General features: G+C 53.2%; 2 protein-coding genes across 3 annotated transcripts; one reads left to right on the top strand and one right to left on the bottom strand.

Moving 5' to 3' along the window:
- Positions 1,734-8,851, bottom strand: FEM1B (fem-1 homolog B). Its single transcript, XM_021407511.1, has 2 exons — positions 8,209-8,851; positions 1,734-4,823 (listed from the first exon to the last, which is right to left on the bottom strand). The coding sequence occupies exons 1-2, from the start codon at positions 8,454-8,456 to the stop codon at positions 3,188-3,190; spliced, it is 1,884 nt and encodes a 627-aa protein (XP_021263186.1). The 5' UTR covers positions 8,457-8,851; the 3' UTR covers positions 1,734-3,187.
- CLN6 (CLN6, transmembrane ER protein) lies at positions 9,500-17,001 on the top strand. 2 transcript variants are annotated; one of them, XM_021407513.1, is made up of 7 exons: positions 9,500-9,525; positions 12,007-12,121; positions 12,520-12,618; positions 14,458-14,646; positions 14,765-14,820; positions 15,202-15,324; positions 16,619-17,001. In XM_021407513.1, the coding sequence occupies exons 1-7, from the start codon at positions 9,515-9,517 to the stop codon at positions 16,905-16,907; spliced, it is 882 nt and encodes a 293-aa protein (XP_021263188.1). In that variant the 5' UTR covers positions 9,500-9,514; the 3' UTR covers positions 16,908-17,001. The 2 variants fall into 2 exon arrangements, with proteins under 2 accessions (XP_021263188.1, XP_021263187.1); XM_021407512.1 differs by lacking the exon at positions 9,500-9,525 and adding an exon at positions 10,810-10,965.

The following is an 18,066-nucleotide window of genomic DNA, read 5'->3' as shown; positions in this document are numbered from 1 at the left end:
TTCCTGGTCAACTGGAGAGGTCCCAGAAGACTGGAGACTTGCCAACATGACTCCCATCTACAAGAAGGGTCGTAAGGAGGATCTGGGGAACTACAGGCCTGTCAGCCTGACCTCGGTGCCGGGGAAGGTTATGGAGCAGATTGTCCTGAGGGAGATCACACGGCATTTGCAGGACAACCGGGGGATCAGGCCCAGCCAGCATGGGTTTGTGAAGGGCAGGTCCTGCTTGACCAACCTGATCTCCTTCTATGATCGAGTGACCCGCATGGTGGATGAGGGAAAGGCTGTTGATGTGGTCTGCCTAGACTTCAGCAAAGCCTTCGACACTGTCTCCCACAGTATTCTCCTGGAGAAGTTGGCAGCCTGTGGCTTGGACAGGTACACTCTGTGCTGGGTAAGGAGCCGGCTGGAGGGCCAGGCCCAGAGAGTGGTGGTGAATGGAGTTAAATCCAGCTGGCGACCGGTCACAAGTGGTGTTCCCCAGGGGTTGGTGCTGGGGCCTGTCCTCTTCAGTATCTTTATTGATGACCTGGATGAGGGCATTGAGAGCATCCTCAGTAAGTTTGCAGACGACACCAAGCTGACAGGAAGCATTGATCTGCCTGGGGGTAGAGAGGCCCTACAGAGAGATCTGGACAGGCTGGATCTCTGGGCTGAAGCCAACGGGATGAGGTTCAACAAGTGCCGGGTCCTACACTTTGGCCACAACAACCCCAGGCAATGCCCTTCTTTGGACCTGCTCCAGTACAGAAAGAGGTGCTGGAGCAGGTCCAAAGAAGGGCAACAAGACTGGGGAAGGGCTTGGAGAATATGCCCTACGAGGAGAGACTGAAGGAACTGGGGCTGTTTAGTCTGGGGAAGAGGAAGCTGAGGGGAGACCTCATTGCTCTCTTCAAACACCTGAAAGGTGATTGCAGTGAGAGCAGGGCTGGACTCTTCTCACTGGTGACAGGAGACAGGACAAGGGGAAACGGCCTCAAGCTGCACCAGGGGAGGTTTAGGCTGGATATCAGGAAAATCTTCTTTATAGAAAGGGTTGTCAAGCACTGGAACAGGCTCCCCAGGGAGGTGGTAGAGTCACCATCCCTGAATGCGTTTAAAAACCATCTGGATGTGGTGCTTGGGGACATGACCTGGTGGTGGGTTGTTAGAGTTAGGGTGGTATGGGTCAGCTGTGGTTGGACTTGATGAGCTTTAAGGTCTTTTCCAACCTGAGCAATTCTATGATTTTATAAGCAAGTATTATAATGTATTATGTTATACATAGATGTCTGCAGATTTGCACATTTCTGTGTGTGTATATACACACACACATTATATATATATGCGTGTGCTTCTATATATAATACACACACACACACACACACACACACACACACATATATATATTTATATACGACCTCTATGTAGGTCTAATGTTTTGTGTATAAATATTGTACAGCCCCTGGAGCTTCCAGATCTGCTGTGAACAGGGCTTCCCAAAGCTGGAGTGTGTGTGTGTGTATATATTATATATATATTATAATAAATATATATGAGTGTATGTATATATGTTTGTACACCTCAGTGTTTGTGTATACTCTCCAGCAGTGCAAAGATGGCAGTCTGAGAAGCCAGCATATTTCGACAGCATTTCCCTTTGAGGAGACACAGCCAGCACTGCTGCTGGTATCACGCACCCTAAGCCGTGCTCTTCCTCCTGGTGCTGCACGAAAAAGCTAGCTGCAAACCAATCCCACATTCAGTGTTTATTTGTTTGCCATACAAATAGAAACGTGTGCCCAAATCTCGCCTTGAAGTTCTACCCGGATAGTTTTTTTAAAAAAAAAACAAACCTACAGAACATTCTTTCATCATCTGAGGGTTAAAAAGCTGCATTTAAAATGCCAGAGTTCCCAGGAGCCTGTCGAGACCAGTGACAAGCACTGTCTCGAGCAACAGTTCCATTGTACAATCAGCTGCTTACCATAAAAGACCTTATGATAGGACAGGTTTTTGTATTTTGTTTTTTTTTTTTTTTTTGTAAAAATCAGTTTTAAGAGAGGTTTTCATAATGAAAGGAGTAAAAATGATGAAAAAGTCTCACAAAGTCCGATTTGGGGAGGCACAGACTCCACGCTTGTTGGAGGAAGCAGTTTCAAGCAGTGTCACGCTCCGAAGGAAGACTCTCTTTGGCGACAGACGACCCCGTTAGGAAGATACAGCATTTGGAATCTGAGAGTGCAGTTCTACATACTTTGAGTCAAAGAAAGGTGCGTGTTGATCGTCGAAACAAAACAAGTGAGAAGGTTTGAAATGCTGGGACACACACAAACACAAATACCCTATGTATTTTCTAGGTATCCATGCACGGTCTTTATATATGAGGAACTTAGCTACATCAAAGGAAACCATGGTGCTGGTTCTTTTCGACCAATGTGCAAGTTTGTTCTTCAGAAGTTACTCAATACTTACCATAGTATTGTATATGAAGAGCTCGGTACGTTAACTGTTACGAGAGGAACAGACCACATCTGAATTAGAACCTGTATTTCCTAACAGAGCATCCCCTACTTCTGTAGCTGTTGATAACTGCTGTTCAAAATGTCATTAAAAAAATAAACAACAGTAATTAAAACTTAAGATGTTACCAACATCTTCAGCATGAACTGAAAGGCATTACAAGACTGTGAGGTATAAGAGCAACGGGCTGCTCGGTGTGCTGAGACTTGAACCAAATAACTACCATGGAATTTCATTCCCTACCTCACTTTGAGACGGTTTAAAACCTGCAGAGCTGCCACAGAGCAGAGTGACCAGGGCGTTCGGGGGTGCCCTTGTATGACACTGCTTAGAGCATTCAACTGCCATCACCAGTGGAGACAGATACACATTTGAAACAAAATATGCTGCACCACTGACATGGGGAATCTTTTTGTTTTCCTTCTGAAAATGAGGGAGAAAACATTATTATTATTATTATCTTGCAATTAAAAGACCAAATGTCAAACATCAGATTTGACTACGGGCAGATCATGTGGCTTTTTCCCCCCCCCCAGGATCCACATGAGAACAGAAGCTGAGGACTGAATCCAAAGGAACCAAAACAAAAGAAGAGAGAAACACAACTCCGTGTGTACACACATATTGCGTCGTCTGCCACTGATGTCAACATGGGATAGCACCACCACGAAAGATTTTACGTAGCCTAGTGAAACTTCACAAACTCTTCCAGAGTTCTGGGGATCTGGTTCTGATAGCTGATGTTATAGATCCGCACCGCGCGGGCAGCCAGGCACTTGAGACTCAGCTTCATTTGAGTTTTAAGGAGTATTTCAGACACCCCCGTGGTACTTTTATCCAGAGGAGTTTTCTTCTGCTTATTCGTCATGTCCGTGTGGGCGCCGGCCTCCACCAGGCTAATGATGATGGAATGCAACGTCAAGAAGTCACTGATGGGCCTGTGGTATTGGACAATGAGGTGGAGCGGGCTGTTCCCTTCGTTGTCCACGGCGTTGACGTCAGCGCCGCAGTCCAGCAGCAGCTTTGTGACGAGAGCGTTCGGGAAGCTGCAGACGTCGTTCGTGTGGAAGTCGTCGACGGGGGTGCTGGAATTGACGGCGTGATGCAGCAAACTGGAGCCATCCCGCGTCCTGGGGTCCAGATGGATCAGGTTGTAGATCTGCTTGTTGATGCGCGACTGATCCTCCTCGCTGCACTGGGTCTTGGTGGAGATGCAGACTAAGTAGAGAAAGGTAAAAATATTGCATTCGTAGTTGTCCATGGCTGTGTGGATGTCAGCGTCCTGGGTGGTTTTGATGCGGGACATGCCTTGTTCTATTTCCAAGACGCTGCACCTCAGAACACTCTCGATGTCCTTGGCTTTAACCGGCTCGTTTAAGTGTATCATCTGAGAAAAGACCTGGGCAAACCTCAGGAGGTCCTTATGAGTGTTCCTGTTGCCTTTCTGCCTCAGATGCAAGGCATGGAGCCACAGCTTGATACACTGTTCAAACTCCATGTTATCTGCATAAACGGCCCCGCGGTAAATAATGGGGTGAGAGACATCGATATTGTCCGAGCCCAGAATTCTTTCACGCACAATGAGGCCTTCCATGTGAAGGGCGTCTCTGTCCTGCCTAATAGACTCTAATTCCTGAGGAGTTCTGCATTCGGTCCTGTTTCCGTACGCTTCGATCGGCGGGAGAACTTCTTTCTCAATTATATTCTCACTGTCTCTGTACCTCTCCAGCATCGCTAAATACAGGTAGTGGTACGTCTTCATGATGTCATAGTTCTCTCTGTCGTTTGCAAATGAGGCACCCAGCAGTTCCAGCGCCTCGATCCGGCTCCTCCTGCTGCAGCCGGCGTGCGCCAGCAGCAGCTCCACGACGTCTGCCTTGCAGCTCTCGGCTGCTACTTTCAGCGGAGTCATCCCGTGCCCGTTGACCATCATCGCCGCCTTCCACTTGACCAGCTCCCTCACTATCTCCAAGTGGCCGGCCTCGGCCGCGAAGTGCAAGGCCGTGGCACCGCAGTGGGCTTTGGCATTGGGGTCTGCATGCTGCTCGAGGAGATACCTCACCACGTCCGTGTGGCCCTTGTAGGCTGCGATCATAAGGCAAGTGTTGTCGTACTTGTTGGCGATGCTGATGTTGGCATTGTTTTCTACCAGGTACTTGACAATGTCCAACCTGCCATCGAAACAGGCGGCCCTCAGCGGAGTCGAGTTGGTCACCGTAGTGTGATTCACATTGGCGCCGTGACTGACCAGCAACTTGACAACCTCAAAGTGCCCCGCTCCTGCCGCGCACCAGAGAGCTGTGGCCCCATCAATGACAAAGCTGAAAAGAGAAAGGAGGAAACAAGCAGTTAAACGTTTGGCTGCTCCTTCAGCAGAGCGCTGGACTTTTTTTTAAAGACAGCAAAAAAACACACCTAGCCATTAGAAGACGCTTCATAGCCACCCTGTTTCTAAAGGCAAACAGACTTATCAGGACAGCCAAGGTAAAAGAACAAGAGACCTACCAAGCACGGAGACCTCCCGCAGGAAGAAGGGCTGGAAGTGGAAACTTCAAAGCAGCCAGGGGTGGAGCCACATTTGGCACCAAGGCTTCCCAGGCTGCTTTGAAGATGCTACCTGCAAGCTGCAGCCCCGGCCTGCGGAGGTCTCCGGAAGAACAGCTCCAGGAATTGCTGCTCCTTTCATCCCTCGTGCCAGAAACTCATTAAAGAAACGGATAAAACTTTAAGTTCACATATTGACAAAAAAAAAAACAAAACCAACAACTCTTCAAATTCTTCATGAATAAAATAACAGCATAACTATAGCACACATTTGGCAGCAAGGCTGCATGAAGAATTTCGTATCACTTCACTTGTTCCCTGCCCCTGACGGAGAACAGAGGTGTCCTCTGCCACCCCTTCTGCTGTACCGACTCCTTGAGACCACAGCGCGAACCAGAGCAGCAATTGGGATTAAGAAAACAGACCTTGAGGAATAAAATCAACTTTTAAAAAGAGGAAGCTATTCTAAGCCAGAGTGCTTCAGAGCTCTGTTTTGCATTACGGCCTTGCAGACAGTTTGCTGGCACTCGTAAACGTGGGGGCAGTTAACTCCAGCAAAGCCTCACGGACCCTTAAGCTATTTTTATTCCTAAATCTTCAGCCCCTTCTGCAACTACAAACACAAGGGCTGATGTCCTCTCCATTCCTCTAGACACTTAAACACCGTTCACCCTGCAGGTAATATACATTCAAGGCACAGCCCGAATCACAGAGGAGGGACAAATATCTTATTATTTCCATATGTCCACGCGGTCACGTTTTTCAAAATTAAAATATCGTAAGACACTGGCTCACTTTCGACTTCAGCGGCAATTGTCATCATTTTACAAAGCCCTGCAGAAACAGCTGGTTGCCTATTTGTAAATACAGCATCTCTAGATGACACTTCAGAGGCCACTTAAGAGCCCTGGCACGCAGCGATGCCTATATAACAGATGCGGCTACCTTTGTTCCCAGTAAGAAGTTCCTTATTTTGCACATACAAAACCACATCAAAGTACTTTTCTATTAAATCAGAAGCAAACCAAGATCTAGGCTCTGTGAGTGAACACAAGGTAATTTACTAATGCACTACAGGTCCATATTTACAAGTCAAAAGCTCGGAGCCCAAACAAGGGGGGTTTCTGGGCCACCTTATCACAAAAATGAAAATAACGCCAAGCACGATCTGGGATCACATGCTGCCTTTCTTCTCACCAGGCTGCGACTCCTACTGAGGCCAGGGGAGAGGTGATGGCACACTGTGCCCATTGTATCTCAAACAACACCTCCTTTAATCTCTATCAGGCAGAGGCTCTGGCAAGCAGATCAGCATCCCATCAATGCACAGCATGAGAGAAAATCCAGCAGCAGAGGGGAGACAACAGCCCTTCTATCACTTTCCGTCAACAGAGGCCCTTCTTTTATCTAAAATAAGGACAGACACTCACCCTAGTAGGTATACTCAACTAGCTTTTACTTGTGAAAAGAGGGCTGAAAGAGGAATAAAAAACACACACGCAGCAAAGTCAGTTCCTCCCCCTTCATTCAGCATGCAAGAAGCAAGTCAGCTTTCCCTGGGTTAGGTGGAGCAGCACAGACATCACTGCAGCTCATCAGGCAGGAGCCAGATGAGAGATATGGGGGGATCGTGACGATCCCTCTCGGTATCTGATGGGAGCTCTCCTTTCTGTGCCAGCACACAGCCAGCTACCTGCCGAACCTGAACCTGTTCAAAGGGTAAATGGACCTTCAGGATTAGTCAGCCTTGGTTTTAAGAATGACATATGGGCAAGTACTTGATAAGAGCTGTGGGAGACTTAAAAAACGAGAGGTAATGAAGCTCATGACAGCAAAGCGAAGGAACATGTGAGCACAACAGCCTGCAGGTTTAACGTGAGGACAGGCAGCACTACTTCAACACCTAACAGAACAGATGTAATGCTCACTTGCTGTTAAGAGAGTACTGTTAAGAGACTAAAATCTATTCAGAAATAGGTATTCTGCAGTGAGCTGGCCACATCTCCCCAGACCAGGAGCAAACCAAGAGCGTTCATCCTGCCTGTCACACAGCATCATGAACACCAGCTCCTGGGCAATGACCGCATCCCTCACCACAGCTCCTGTCCTAAACCATAGCGTTTCCCTCCCTGCAACCCCATCCCAGCCTCCAGCAGTGAGGAACCTGCTTCTTGTCCGAGCTGGCAATGGAAAAAGCCTCAGTTGGAGCAAGCAGGTGGCACCACCCCATACTCATCCTACTTGGGGCCTGTCACAGAATGCCTGATGTCACAGAAAGGCCACTTCGGTGCAGAATGCGTATGGAGTCACCTGCCCACTGGGCTAATAAAATCCTGCCTGCAATTTCAGCTTGAAGTGGTCAAGTCGCATCAAGCAGCTACACCCCAGGGACAGCAGAGCCATCCCCATCCCAACAGCCCAGTCACCAGCTGAGCAATGCCAAGCAGGCAGCCACGGCCTGGCTCTGGCCCTCGACACAACATTATAGGCCCCAGACACACTGTGACAAGGAGCGGTGCAGACCCTGGAGACACTGTGACATGCCCAAGACAGACAGATAGAATCACAGTTGTTTGAGTTGGAAGGAACCTTTAAAGGCTACCTGGTGCCATTCCCCTGCAATGAACAGGGACACCCACAGCTCCATCAGCTGCTGAGAGCCCCTCCAGCCTGACCCTGGGTGTCTCTAAGGGGGGGGGATACACTGCTTTTCTGGGCAGCCTGTGCCAGTGCCCCACTACTCTTATCTTAACAAGTTTTCTTTTTTATACCCAGCCTAAATCTAGTTTGAATCCATTTCCTCTTGTCCTATCACACAGACTGCACTAAAGGGTCTGCATTCTTACTTATTAGATGCTGAAAGGCCGCTCTCAGCTCTGCCCAGAGCCTTCTTTTCTCCAGGCTGCGCAGCCCCAGCTCTCTCTTAGGGGAGGCATTCCATCCCTTGGGTCATTTTCGTGGTCCTCATCTGGAGGTGCTCCACAGGCCCACAACGCATTACGACAAAGCCACCACAAGCTGCGGACACACCGTGACCAGGCCCTGGCCGAACCACCACCACCACCAGGCCCAACGCGGGGCACAGAAACACCGTGACCAGGACCAGTGCAGGCCCCATCCAACCACCCTAGGCCCGGTGCCAGGCCGCAGGGCCCTACGTACCCGTCGAAGCGCACGGTGCCGGTCTGCTGGGTCTGCACGCGGTAGTGCTCGAGGAGCAGGCGGACCACCTTGGTGTGGCCGTTGCGGGCGGCGATGATGAGCGGGGTGGAGCGCTGCCCGCCGTGCTGGCTGACGTAGCCCAGCAGGTACTTGATGTCGCTCTCGGATCGGTTGAGGAGCAGCGCGGCCAAGGTCAGCACTCGCCCCTCGCTCGCCGCCTTGTACACGTACCCCGCCAGCCCCTCCATCGCCGCCTCCTCCTCCTCCCGGCTGCGGCCCCGCCGGCCCGGACGGCCCCGCTCGGGCCTGCCCGCAGCCGCCGGGGCCGCTTCTCCCTCCGCCTCCCGCTCCGTCCTGCCTCGGGGCCCGGCGGGGGGCACATGCGGCCCTCTCGGGGCCAGCCGCCCCCCGGGCCCGGCGGCGAGGCGGGGCAGCCCCAGCGCCCACCTCCTCCTCCCCTTCACCCGCGGCCCATCCCAGCGCCGCCGACCCCGGCCGGGACGCGAACCCGCAGCGTCAGGCACCGCGGGGTGGGCTGGGAGGGGGCGCAGTGGGAGCAGCGCACCGCTACGGGTCGCCGGAAGGGCCCCACGGGGCGCGCGCCGGGCACGGGGCGTTCGCTGCCGCTCCGCCCCCGATTCCGGAAGTGAAACCGGAAGCGAGCGCTGCGCGTGCTCACTCGTTGTCCCCCCCCGGAAACAGGGAGCGGCGCGCGGACGTTCCGCGTCGCGGATCTTAACGTTCTCCCCGAGCCCAGCGCCGCTCCCCGCTGCCCACGGCGGGGCCTCCCTCAGCCTGCTCGGTGGGGGCAGCCCGGCCTTGAGTTAGGCCCCTTGGTGCTGCCTTTGGGTTGAAGTCATGTGTGGTTTAACGAAAAGTTGCCAGCAGCTTTAGGAGCTCATCTGTGACAGGGCCCACGCAGGTGTGTGCGTGCCCCGTTCCCCAGAGCCTCCTCCCCAATGCCACCCCTCCCACCGTGCCTTCAGCAAAACCCCTCGGCACCCACGGCCTGGGGTCCCCATGGGACACGAGCAAGGGCACCGTAAACACAGCGACAGACGGCCCATGCCGATACGCAGCCCGTCTGCTGTGCCCCATTGTCCCGAATGGGATTCTGTATCAGCCCAATTAAGAATTAATGGAGAGCCATGCAACCGGAGCTGTGTGTAGGCCACAGCGTGCATTATGCATGGCAGTGTGGCCTGGCCGCACTGCGGGCAGTCACCGAAAGAAGCCCTGAGGAGAGGGGTCGGGGTGTTCAGTCAACGAGGATCGGCCTCACGCAGCCTGAGATGTGCCCGACACGATGAGTTCACGGTGAGTGTAAGTGGAGTTTGTCTCTGTTACCTCCACCATCTCCTCCGCTTTGCAGGGTGTTCACATTCCCAACAAAAGCCGTGGTTGCCCACACACACGTCGTGTTCCTCAACGCACAAACAGCGATGAAGGGAGAACCCAGATCCGTTCTGCAGCCTCATCGCAGCCACTCGTGCCATGTTCAGTGCTGTCAGGACCACAATTCGTCATCACAGAAGCTGTGGCACAGCCTGCAAACACTTCCAGCCTCACACCCTGCAAAGAGAACTCTGTCATCCCAGCCTGGCAGCATTTACTGTGGCCGTGCACACAGAAAGCAGCACAGCATCAGGGGGTTTAGAACTCTGTGATCTCTACGGTCCCTTCCAACCTAAGCTGTTCTGTGACTGTGATCAGCACCTCCTGACTCACTGGGTTACACCCACATGCCTTGTGCCCTTGCTGCAGCTGGCCCCATGTCTGGTGACTTGCTGACAGCGATGTGCCCAACCTGTGGCACAGCCACGCTGCTCCCTGACCTTTCAGTTAAGCTCTGTGTTTAAAATGAGACACCAATTTGTGAGGCAGAGTTTGCACTCCGTAGGCCTTTTCCCACTTCCACATCTCATTTCCTCAGCCAGATGAGGACTCGCATCAGTGCATATGGTGGTGCATCGGGACGAATAGGGTTTTGTTTCTAAAGAGCACGTAAGGAGTTAAATATCATCTCTCTCTCCTTCCTCTATTTTAAAAATAGCAAAGATGATCTGAGCACGCTTTGGACAGGGAAATAAAATGAGCTGCCCAAATTTTCTGTGTGGAATACAGGGGACAGCTGTGGGCTCGGAGGGTTTCCCATGTGTTATCTCCCTGCCCTGATAGCTGGAGGAGGCAGGAGGGCGATGCTGCGCCCACAGAGTGGTGCCTGCTCCCCGTTTTGGGGCCGAACCAGTGGATTTCAGCCCTGGCGCTCATCCTGCAGGGCAGCATCGCGCGCAGAGGCAGCAGCAGCGTGCCGGCCTGCCGCTCCCCCTACCAGTATACATGAGAGGGTCGGGGGGGGGGAGAGGGGGTGATGGTAACGGTAACGATCATCGTTTGAAATCAACAATTAAAAACAACCACGACAAAAATAACAAAAACGACAACGAACGTAACAACAACGAAAATGAACGCAAATACGAAGAGTCGCAGTAACGAAGCCGACAGCCGTCCCCTCCGACGACCCGCAGCCCCGGCTCCCCCCGCCCGTCCCGCCGCCCGCATCCGCGCAGCCGCCCGCCCTCCCCCAGCGCCGAGGCGGGGCCCGGGCGGAGCAGCACCGCACCGCGCCGTGCCGGGCTGAGCCGAGCCGGGCCGGGCCGGGCCAGGCGGGCTCATGCAGGGCTCGGCGCGGCGCCGGCCGTTCCCGGCGGCGGCCCCGGGCTCCCCGCAGCCCTCCGGGCCGCTCTACGCGGGCAGGTGAGCGGCGGGGCCGAGTGCGGGGGGGGTGGGACGGGCACCGGGGCGGCCCACCGTGCGCAGAGCTCCCGGCACCATCCCTGGGACCCCCCAGCATCACCAGGAGCGCCACTGCCCGCATCTTCCTGACCCCACCCCCCCAGACCATCCTGGCTGCATCGGATACCCAGATCCACGCAGCTCTCCCCCTACACACATCACCCTGACAGCCCCCCGGGTCATTATGGAACCCCCACCCCACCCCATGCAGCCCCCCCGGCCCCGCTCTTCCTGTGCTTCCCGGGTATTACCGCTTCATCCGAGATGCTGCGGTGCTCCGGGGCATCCTGGGCGGTTGGGTGTCCCCGACCTCGTGGCAACTTCTTAAGGGAACCACGGCTCTCCCAGGCTCATCCCAGCCTTCCAGGGTACCGCCATCCATCGCGCAGCTCCGTGCTCCGCTCGGGGCTCTGCTCTCAGCGCCCCAAAAGAGCAAGTTGCACCTTGGCCCTAAAGCGGCTGCTTTCCCTTACCGTGGGAAGATGAAGCCTGGGGGGGGGGCTGCCTGGAGGAAGGGGCTCAGCGGGGCAGCTCTGCGAGGGCAGGGCACAGGATGAGCCTGAGAGCAAGGGATGAAGGTAACAGCATGTCCAGAGCATCCCTGTGCTGGAGCACTGCAGGGCAGGAATACCTTCTTGCATTTGGTACTTTTTTTTACATTCACTACTTTTATAGCATTCCACGCTTTTTTTTTTTTTTTTAGCATTGGAAATGCGGTGGGAGCTTTGTTTTGTCACGCAAAAGTTAAAAACAGTTGCACTTCATTCAGCATTCGGGCTTTGCATCCTTCTTTTGTGCTCCCTCCTCCGCCGGGAGCAGCCTTCATAAGGGACAGGCAGGTTTTTATTCCTGATGCTTTACCTTTCATGTGCTGCCTCCTCTCCTTGGAGCCCCAGCTCTGTACAGACACCGCTGACCCCAACCCATCCACACCATCCACCCGGAGCCATCTCCTGCCTCCCCCGTCCCCGGGGGCTGACGCTCTCCTTCTGTCCCCACCAGGCATGGGGCGGCAAAGAACGAGGACACCTCCAAGACCTCCCCGTTCCACCTCGACCTCTGGTTCTACTTCACGCTGCAGAACTGGGTGCTGGACTTCGGCCGTCCCATCGCCATGGTGAGCTGGGGGTGGCAGAGCCGTGCCAGTGCATCTCCAGCCCGTAGGTCTACATGTCATAGCACCAGTGATGTTTCTGCTGCTCATCCCCATCCCTTTGCCTGCACGTCCTGAGCACGGGGCTCTTGCTTTGTGTATGGCACGTGGCAGGACAGAAGGCTCTTTGCCCTAAAAATGAGGGGTTTTAGTGCTGGCACCTGAACGGGGCAGCGCATTAACGGGGATCCGCTGCTGTTGGGTTCATCACTGCTTTCTCAGCGCTGCAGGAGCACACAGCTGAGATTCAACCACACCGTTCCTTTAGCTCCTGTGTGCCAACGGTGCTGGTAGGGATGCTCCCTGCAAGGAGAGCTGGGTCACGGGGCTGCACTGATGCATCTTTTCCCCCCTCTCTTCAGATAATCCTGCCGCTGGAGTGGTTTCCCCTCAACAAACCGAGTGCCGGAGATTATTTCCACATGGCTTACAACGTTATAACACCGTTTCTTCTGCTAAAGGTAAACCATTCTTAGCGCTGCCAGCTGTACGAGCAGGGCAAGTGGTGCTTTCCCCAGGTGAAACCACTCACCATCAGCCACAGCTGAGCCCTCCTGCCCTGCTCTGCAGCTTTCCCTCCAGAAGGAGCTGAGGATGCCAGCTGCTCAGGACCGAGGCAGTGCCCACCTTTCTGCACTACAGAAACTTTTTCAGCCTTTCCAACCATTTCCCAGCCGCCGGCCATAAGCCACAGGTGGGGCTTTTGAGGCTTTTTCTCCTGCTTTGAGGCGATTTGGTGGTTGTGAACCAGTGGGAGTCAGGCTGCTTTCCCTGTCTGTGCTGTGAGCTGGAACAAACCCGCTCCGACCGCATTCTGCACCCGCGTGGCTCAGCCTCTGACAGAAGTGCTGATTTGAGGGGAAGGCCGCAGAAGTTGGAGCCTGGGAGAAATCCTTTTGTTTGTTCACATGCTCCCTGTGTGTAAAAGCTTTTCGCTTCGCCCAGGAGCTCCACGTTCAGAACTCAAAGCCCTTCGCCCCAGCTCAGCTGAAGTGCATTGTCAAGACAACATCCATCCAGACCTTAGGGGGCAGCTGGAACTGCAGCAGATTTCCTAAGTTGTTCAGTGCTTAATTACGCTTGCTCTTCGGCATTAGAATTGTGTCTGTAGCTCGAATTTATCCAGCACCAGCTGCCAGCCACCAGATCCTGCGGCCACGTTTTCAGGTTAAGGACTGCCCCATCACCGGGAATCTTTTCCTATGAAACACTTGGCAGCCAGGAGATACGAGAAAGCAATTAGAAATATGTTTTAACCTTCGTTAGCCAGGGATTGAATTACGTCCCAAGATGAAAATGCTTCTCTCCTGAGTTTGGGAGTGATTAAACTCCACTGGGGCGGAAAGGAACGCACTCAGCAGGGCTGTGAGCACTGTCACACTCGGCGTGAGCTGTCCCCAAGTGGCACAGCCGACCTCTGGGAGCTCAGTGTTCCACAGGTCACAAGTTGCTGCTGTGGTCACCCCGTGTCCCCCTGAAGGACATCCCTGCCCTTCTTCCTGCACCAGACAGGAGCTCCCCTCAACCCCGTGCTCCCCTCCCCGAACCCTCTGACAGTCACAGTGGTTAGAGAGAGGGAAAGTTAAGCCTCAGAATTAAATACAAATAAGGAGCTTTTCTGCGTTTATGCAGACGAAGGGCTGCAAAGCTGCTTTGGCAGCGCAGGGCTTGCTGGGTCCCAATGCCACCACCACCACATCTCCCACTGCCGGGTTCTCAGACCTTCCCCATCCCCAGGCTGGGAGGGACAGCACTTCCTTGTTCACGTTGTGTTGGCTGAAATGAGTGAGGGCTCGTCCTGCTCCACTTCAGGAGCAGAAAGAGAGGGAGGGGTCCGCTTCCATTAGGAAGAAAAGAAACCAGGCAACTCAGCAGAGCCCCCTGTAAAATTTTTGCACAGGGATGGGTGTGCAGCACAGGGGAGCGGTCCCTCTCGCCGCTGGAGGGCACAGAGAGGCTGCTGGCAGCAGGAGGGGAGCGAGAGCCAGCAGCTGCTGCTTTGTGGCTAAGGAACGATGTTTTCGGTCACATCTGGGGAAGGAATTGCTGGGAGTCCTGGCTGGGAGTCATGGTTGGGAGTCCTGGCTCCGTGTGAGCGGTGACTCAGGTGTCAGTGCCCCAAAATGCGATTTATTGTCCCAAAAAGGGACAGAACGCATGCTGCGATCAGAAAGCTGCAGGGGCTCTGCTTCTCTGCAGACCTCCACGTGGCGGGGGGTGACGTTTGCAAAGCAGGAGAGGGCGGAATTTGTCACAGCATCGCTTTGTCCCTCCTCACTGCTCCATGTCTCCGTTGTCAGCTCATCGAGCGCTCCCCGAAGACCCTGCCCCGATCCATGGTGTACGTCAGCATCATCACGTTCGTCATGGGCGCCAGCATCCACCTGGTGGGCGACTCCGTCAACCACCGCCTGATCTTCAGCGGGTACCAGCACCACCTGTCCGTCAGGGAGAACCCCATCATCAGGAACCTGAAGCCAGAGACGCTGGTAACGCCGCTTCTTTATGCCGGGGCTTAAAAAATAATCATCCTCCTCATCGTTTGTTCTTATTTCGGAGCGTGCCGTGCCCTCTCTGCCCTTTTAAATCTGTGCCGTTGCATTGCAGATTGATTCCTTTGAGCTGCTGTACTACTACGACGAGTATTTGGGTCACTCGATGTGGTAAGCGGTTTGCGGCGTCGATCCGGCGGCCTCGGAACGATGCACCAGGAGGCAGAGCTGCTCGGTGCACTCAGCTGGGTGCTCACAGGGGCCTCTCCTTCCGAATGCCGCCCGTCCCTGCTGGCTTTTTTTCAACCCCCGTCATTCTGGGGACGTGCAGCCACGGGGAGCAGCGGAGCAGCACTGTTCCCCTCCCCTCTGCCGTGCGCGTTGCGGAGGATTTTGCAGATTCCTTGACGGTTCGGCTCCAAAAATTTAAAACAACAACAATCACCCTGCTCGTTTGTTCAGATGGTCACGCTAACGAATGGTCGCAGTGCAGGGAGGTGGGGGGCAGGGCTCCGAGCCCCACGCCCTCCCCAGCGCTGCCTCTGCCCCCAGGTACATCCCCTTCTTCCTGATCCTCTTCATATACTTCACCGGCTGCTTCACGCCCGACGAGGACGAGAGCAGGATGCCGGTGTCCGCGCTGCTGCTGACGGGGCCGAGCAGCCTCTATTACTGGTGAGTGCCCCACTGGGGGCTCCGGGGGTGCCAGGGCAGAGCTGCAGCTCCCGTGCCAGCCTGGAAAATCCAATCAGATCTCCTTTCAGTGGGTCACTGAGAGCCGGGACCACTTCAGCACCGCGTGTCCCTGTTCCTCCTTGGGGTGTCTGGTCACCCACTGTGTCGCTCCCCCCACTGACACAGCTGTCCCAGCCCCACCTGCTGGCACCCTGTGCTTTTCCTGCTCCTCCGTTGCTTAGGAATCCCAGCACAGGGTCTGTACAGCTGCAGCCCAGGCTCCCAGCCCCCCCGTGCCATAGGCAGACAGATCTGCACAGCGTTGGGGTGCTCCTGGCAATGCTCTCCCTGCAGCACAGGGATGCACGCCGCCACCCGGCTCACCCTGCAGGGCCAAATGGCCTTGTGAGAGAGCTCTTATTTATTTCCCATTTTCATTAGCCTCATCTTCCCAAGCAGTTTCCCTGATGGCAGCCGAACAACTTCCCATTCATTGTCAGTGACTACGCCTGTGGCTCTGACCCCTGCTGAGGCTGTTCTTATACAGTAAATTAATTTTTGATCGTCAAAATCATCAGGATGATTTGGTCACTTCCCACTTACCCCCCACTGCACTGCCTTTAAATACATCAGCCGAGTCTCTGCTATTCCAGGCAAACAATTCAAGATGCACTGAGCACAGTTCCCTGCAAGGAGGCACCCACGGGTACCCCCAGAGTACCCAGGGGCTCCTGGGGGCAGGTACCCAAAACAATACCTGGCTTCCAACGCTCCCCATGAGTTTGCTGCCTCTCTGTGAATGAGAGCAGCATCCTGATTTACGCTCACAGGTCTGCGTGTTGCAGGAGAAAACAAATGGGTAACAAGCCATGGGTAACAGCTCCTCAGGTTTCCCATGGACACGAACCAAATCCTCGCCATTTCTCATAGGCAAGATCCAAGTCCTCACTATTTACCACTGACAAGAACCATTTCCCATAGACACAAACTAGAGCCAGGGAAGAGGAAGAGCTCCGCTCCCTCTAGCCCCCGCTTTGCCTTAAGCTTTCAGGACTCACCATGGCCATTTCTCTGCTCCACAGTGGGGAGAAATGGATTTTTGGGCTGACAACAAGCGCCACGTATCCCATTCAGAGCCAAGCGGGGAGAACACCAACCCAAACAGCCGCTTTAATGGGGGAAAAGTGAATGTAGGGTGCTTGCTATGGGCTTCTGCAGTCAGTATAAACCTTTTGGACAGTGTCAGTGGCAGGCACGGATCATGGGGTGGGCGCTCAGTTGCTTTGCTTTGCAGGTACCTCGTGACCGAGGGGCAGATCTTCATCCTCTACATCTTCACGTTCTTCGCCATGATGGCTTTGGTGATGCACCAGAAGCGCAAGGGGCTGGTGCTGGACAGCAACGGGCTCTTCCTCTTCTACTCGTTCATCATCACGCTGGTGCTGATCGCTGTCTGGGTGGCGTGGCTGTGGAACGACAAAACCCTCAGGAAGAAATACCCCGGGGTGATCTACATCCCCGAGCCGTGGGCGTTTTACACCCTGCACATGAGCAACCTCCACGCGGCGAACGAGAGTTTATAGGTTTTGATATTTCGGAGTGAATCAAAGAAAAAAAAATTAAATAAAATCTAGTTTTTCTAATGTAGAGGTATTTCAAATAAATCCTTTGCCTGACGCTGGCTGCAAGGTGAATGCTGTCACCCGGGGGGGGGGCTTTGCTGGGAGTCCCCACGCAATACTCTGCTGATGGAGCTGTGTCCTCATGGAGGTGGGGGCTGCAGGGGAGGATGTGGTTGTGCTGGAGCAGCACTGGGGGGTGGCTCCGCTGGGTGGAGGTGGGGGCTGCTGCTGTGCCTCATCCCTGGCAGGACCCAGGGCAGCCTGAGTTGGGGGGGGCACCCAGCTCACATCAGAGGGGCCTTAGGGTCCCTTCCAACCCAACCATTCCGTGATGCATTACAATATGTCAATGTATTATCATAAATTGTGTTCTTGCTCTTTGGCTTATTGCTTATTCATGATGTTATCATACATAAATATGTGGGAATAATGATTTAGGGTAGAACCGTAACATTGGTTCAGCATTTTTATGTAAAACCCTTATACCCACACCCACAAAAAAAAAAAAAAAAAGAAAAGGAGAAAAAAAGGTAGAGGTAGGGAAAAAAGGAGGAAAAAAAAGGAGGAGGAAGAAAATGGAAGAAGGAAAAAAAAGGAGGAGGAAAAGAGGAAAAATGAGGGGAAAAATGGAGGGAAAAATAGGAAAAAAAGGAGGAAAAAAAAGAAGGAAAAAGGGAAAAAAGGAGGAAAGAAAGGAGGGAAAAAGGAAAAAAAAGAAAAAAAGGAGGAAAAAAGGAGGAAAAGAAAGTAGGAGAAAAGAACAAGGAAAAAAAAGAAAAAAAGGAGAAAAGGGAAAAAAGGAAAGAAAGGAGGGAAAAAGGAGGAAAAGAAAGGGAAAAAAGAGGAAAAAAGGAAAAAAAGAAAAAAAGGAGGAAAAAAAGGAGGAAAAGAAAGGAGAAAAGAACAAGGAAAAAAAAGAAAAAAAGGAGAAAAGGGAAAAAAGGAGGAAAGAAAGGGGGGAAAAGAGGAAAAGAAAGGGAAAAAAGAGGAAAAGAAAGGGGGGAAAAAGAGGAAAAGAAAGGGAAAAAAGAGGAAAAGAAGGAGGAAAAAAATGAGGAAAAAAGGAGGAAAAGAAAGTAGGAGAAAAGAACAAGAAAAAAAAAAAGAAAAAAAGAAGAAA

Source organism: Numida meleagris, chromosome 9 (assembly GCF_002078875.1).
Source record: "Numida meleagris isolate 19003 breed g44 Domestic line chromosome 9, NumMel1.0, whole genome shotgun sequence".
NCBI lineage: Eukaryota > Metazoa > Chordata > Aves > Galliformes > Numididae > Numida > Numida meleagris.
This window is presented reverse-complemented; position numbering and strand designations above follow the sequence as displayed.

Coding starts and splice junctions, on each gene's coding strand:
- CLN6 (XM_021407512.1), top strand. CDS start 10,883: ATGCAGGGCTCGGCGCGGCGCCGGCCGTTCCCGGCGGCGGCCCCGGGC. Junction 10,966..12,006: donor GGGCCGCTCTACGCGGGCAG/GTGAGCGGCGGG, acceptor TGTCCCCACCAG/GCATGGGGCGGCAAAGAACG. Junction 14,821..15,201: donor TATTTGGGTCACTCGATGTG/GTAAGCGGTTTG, acceptor CTCTGCCCCCAG/GTACATCCCCTTCTTCCTGA.
- FEM1B (XM_021407511.1), bottom strand. CDS start 8,456: ATGGAGGGGCTGGCGGGGTACGTGTACAAGGCGGCGAGCGAGGGGCGA. Junction 4,824..8,208: donor GGCACCGTGCGCTTCGACGG/GTACGTAGGGCC, acceptor TTCTCTTTTCAG/CTTTGTCATTGATGGGGCCA.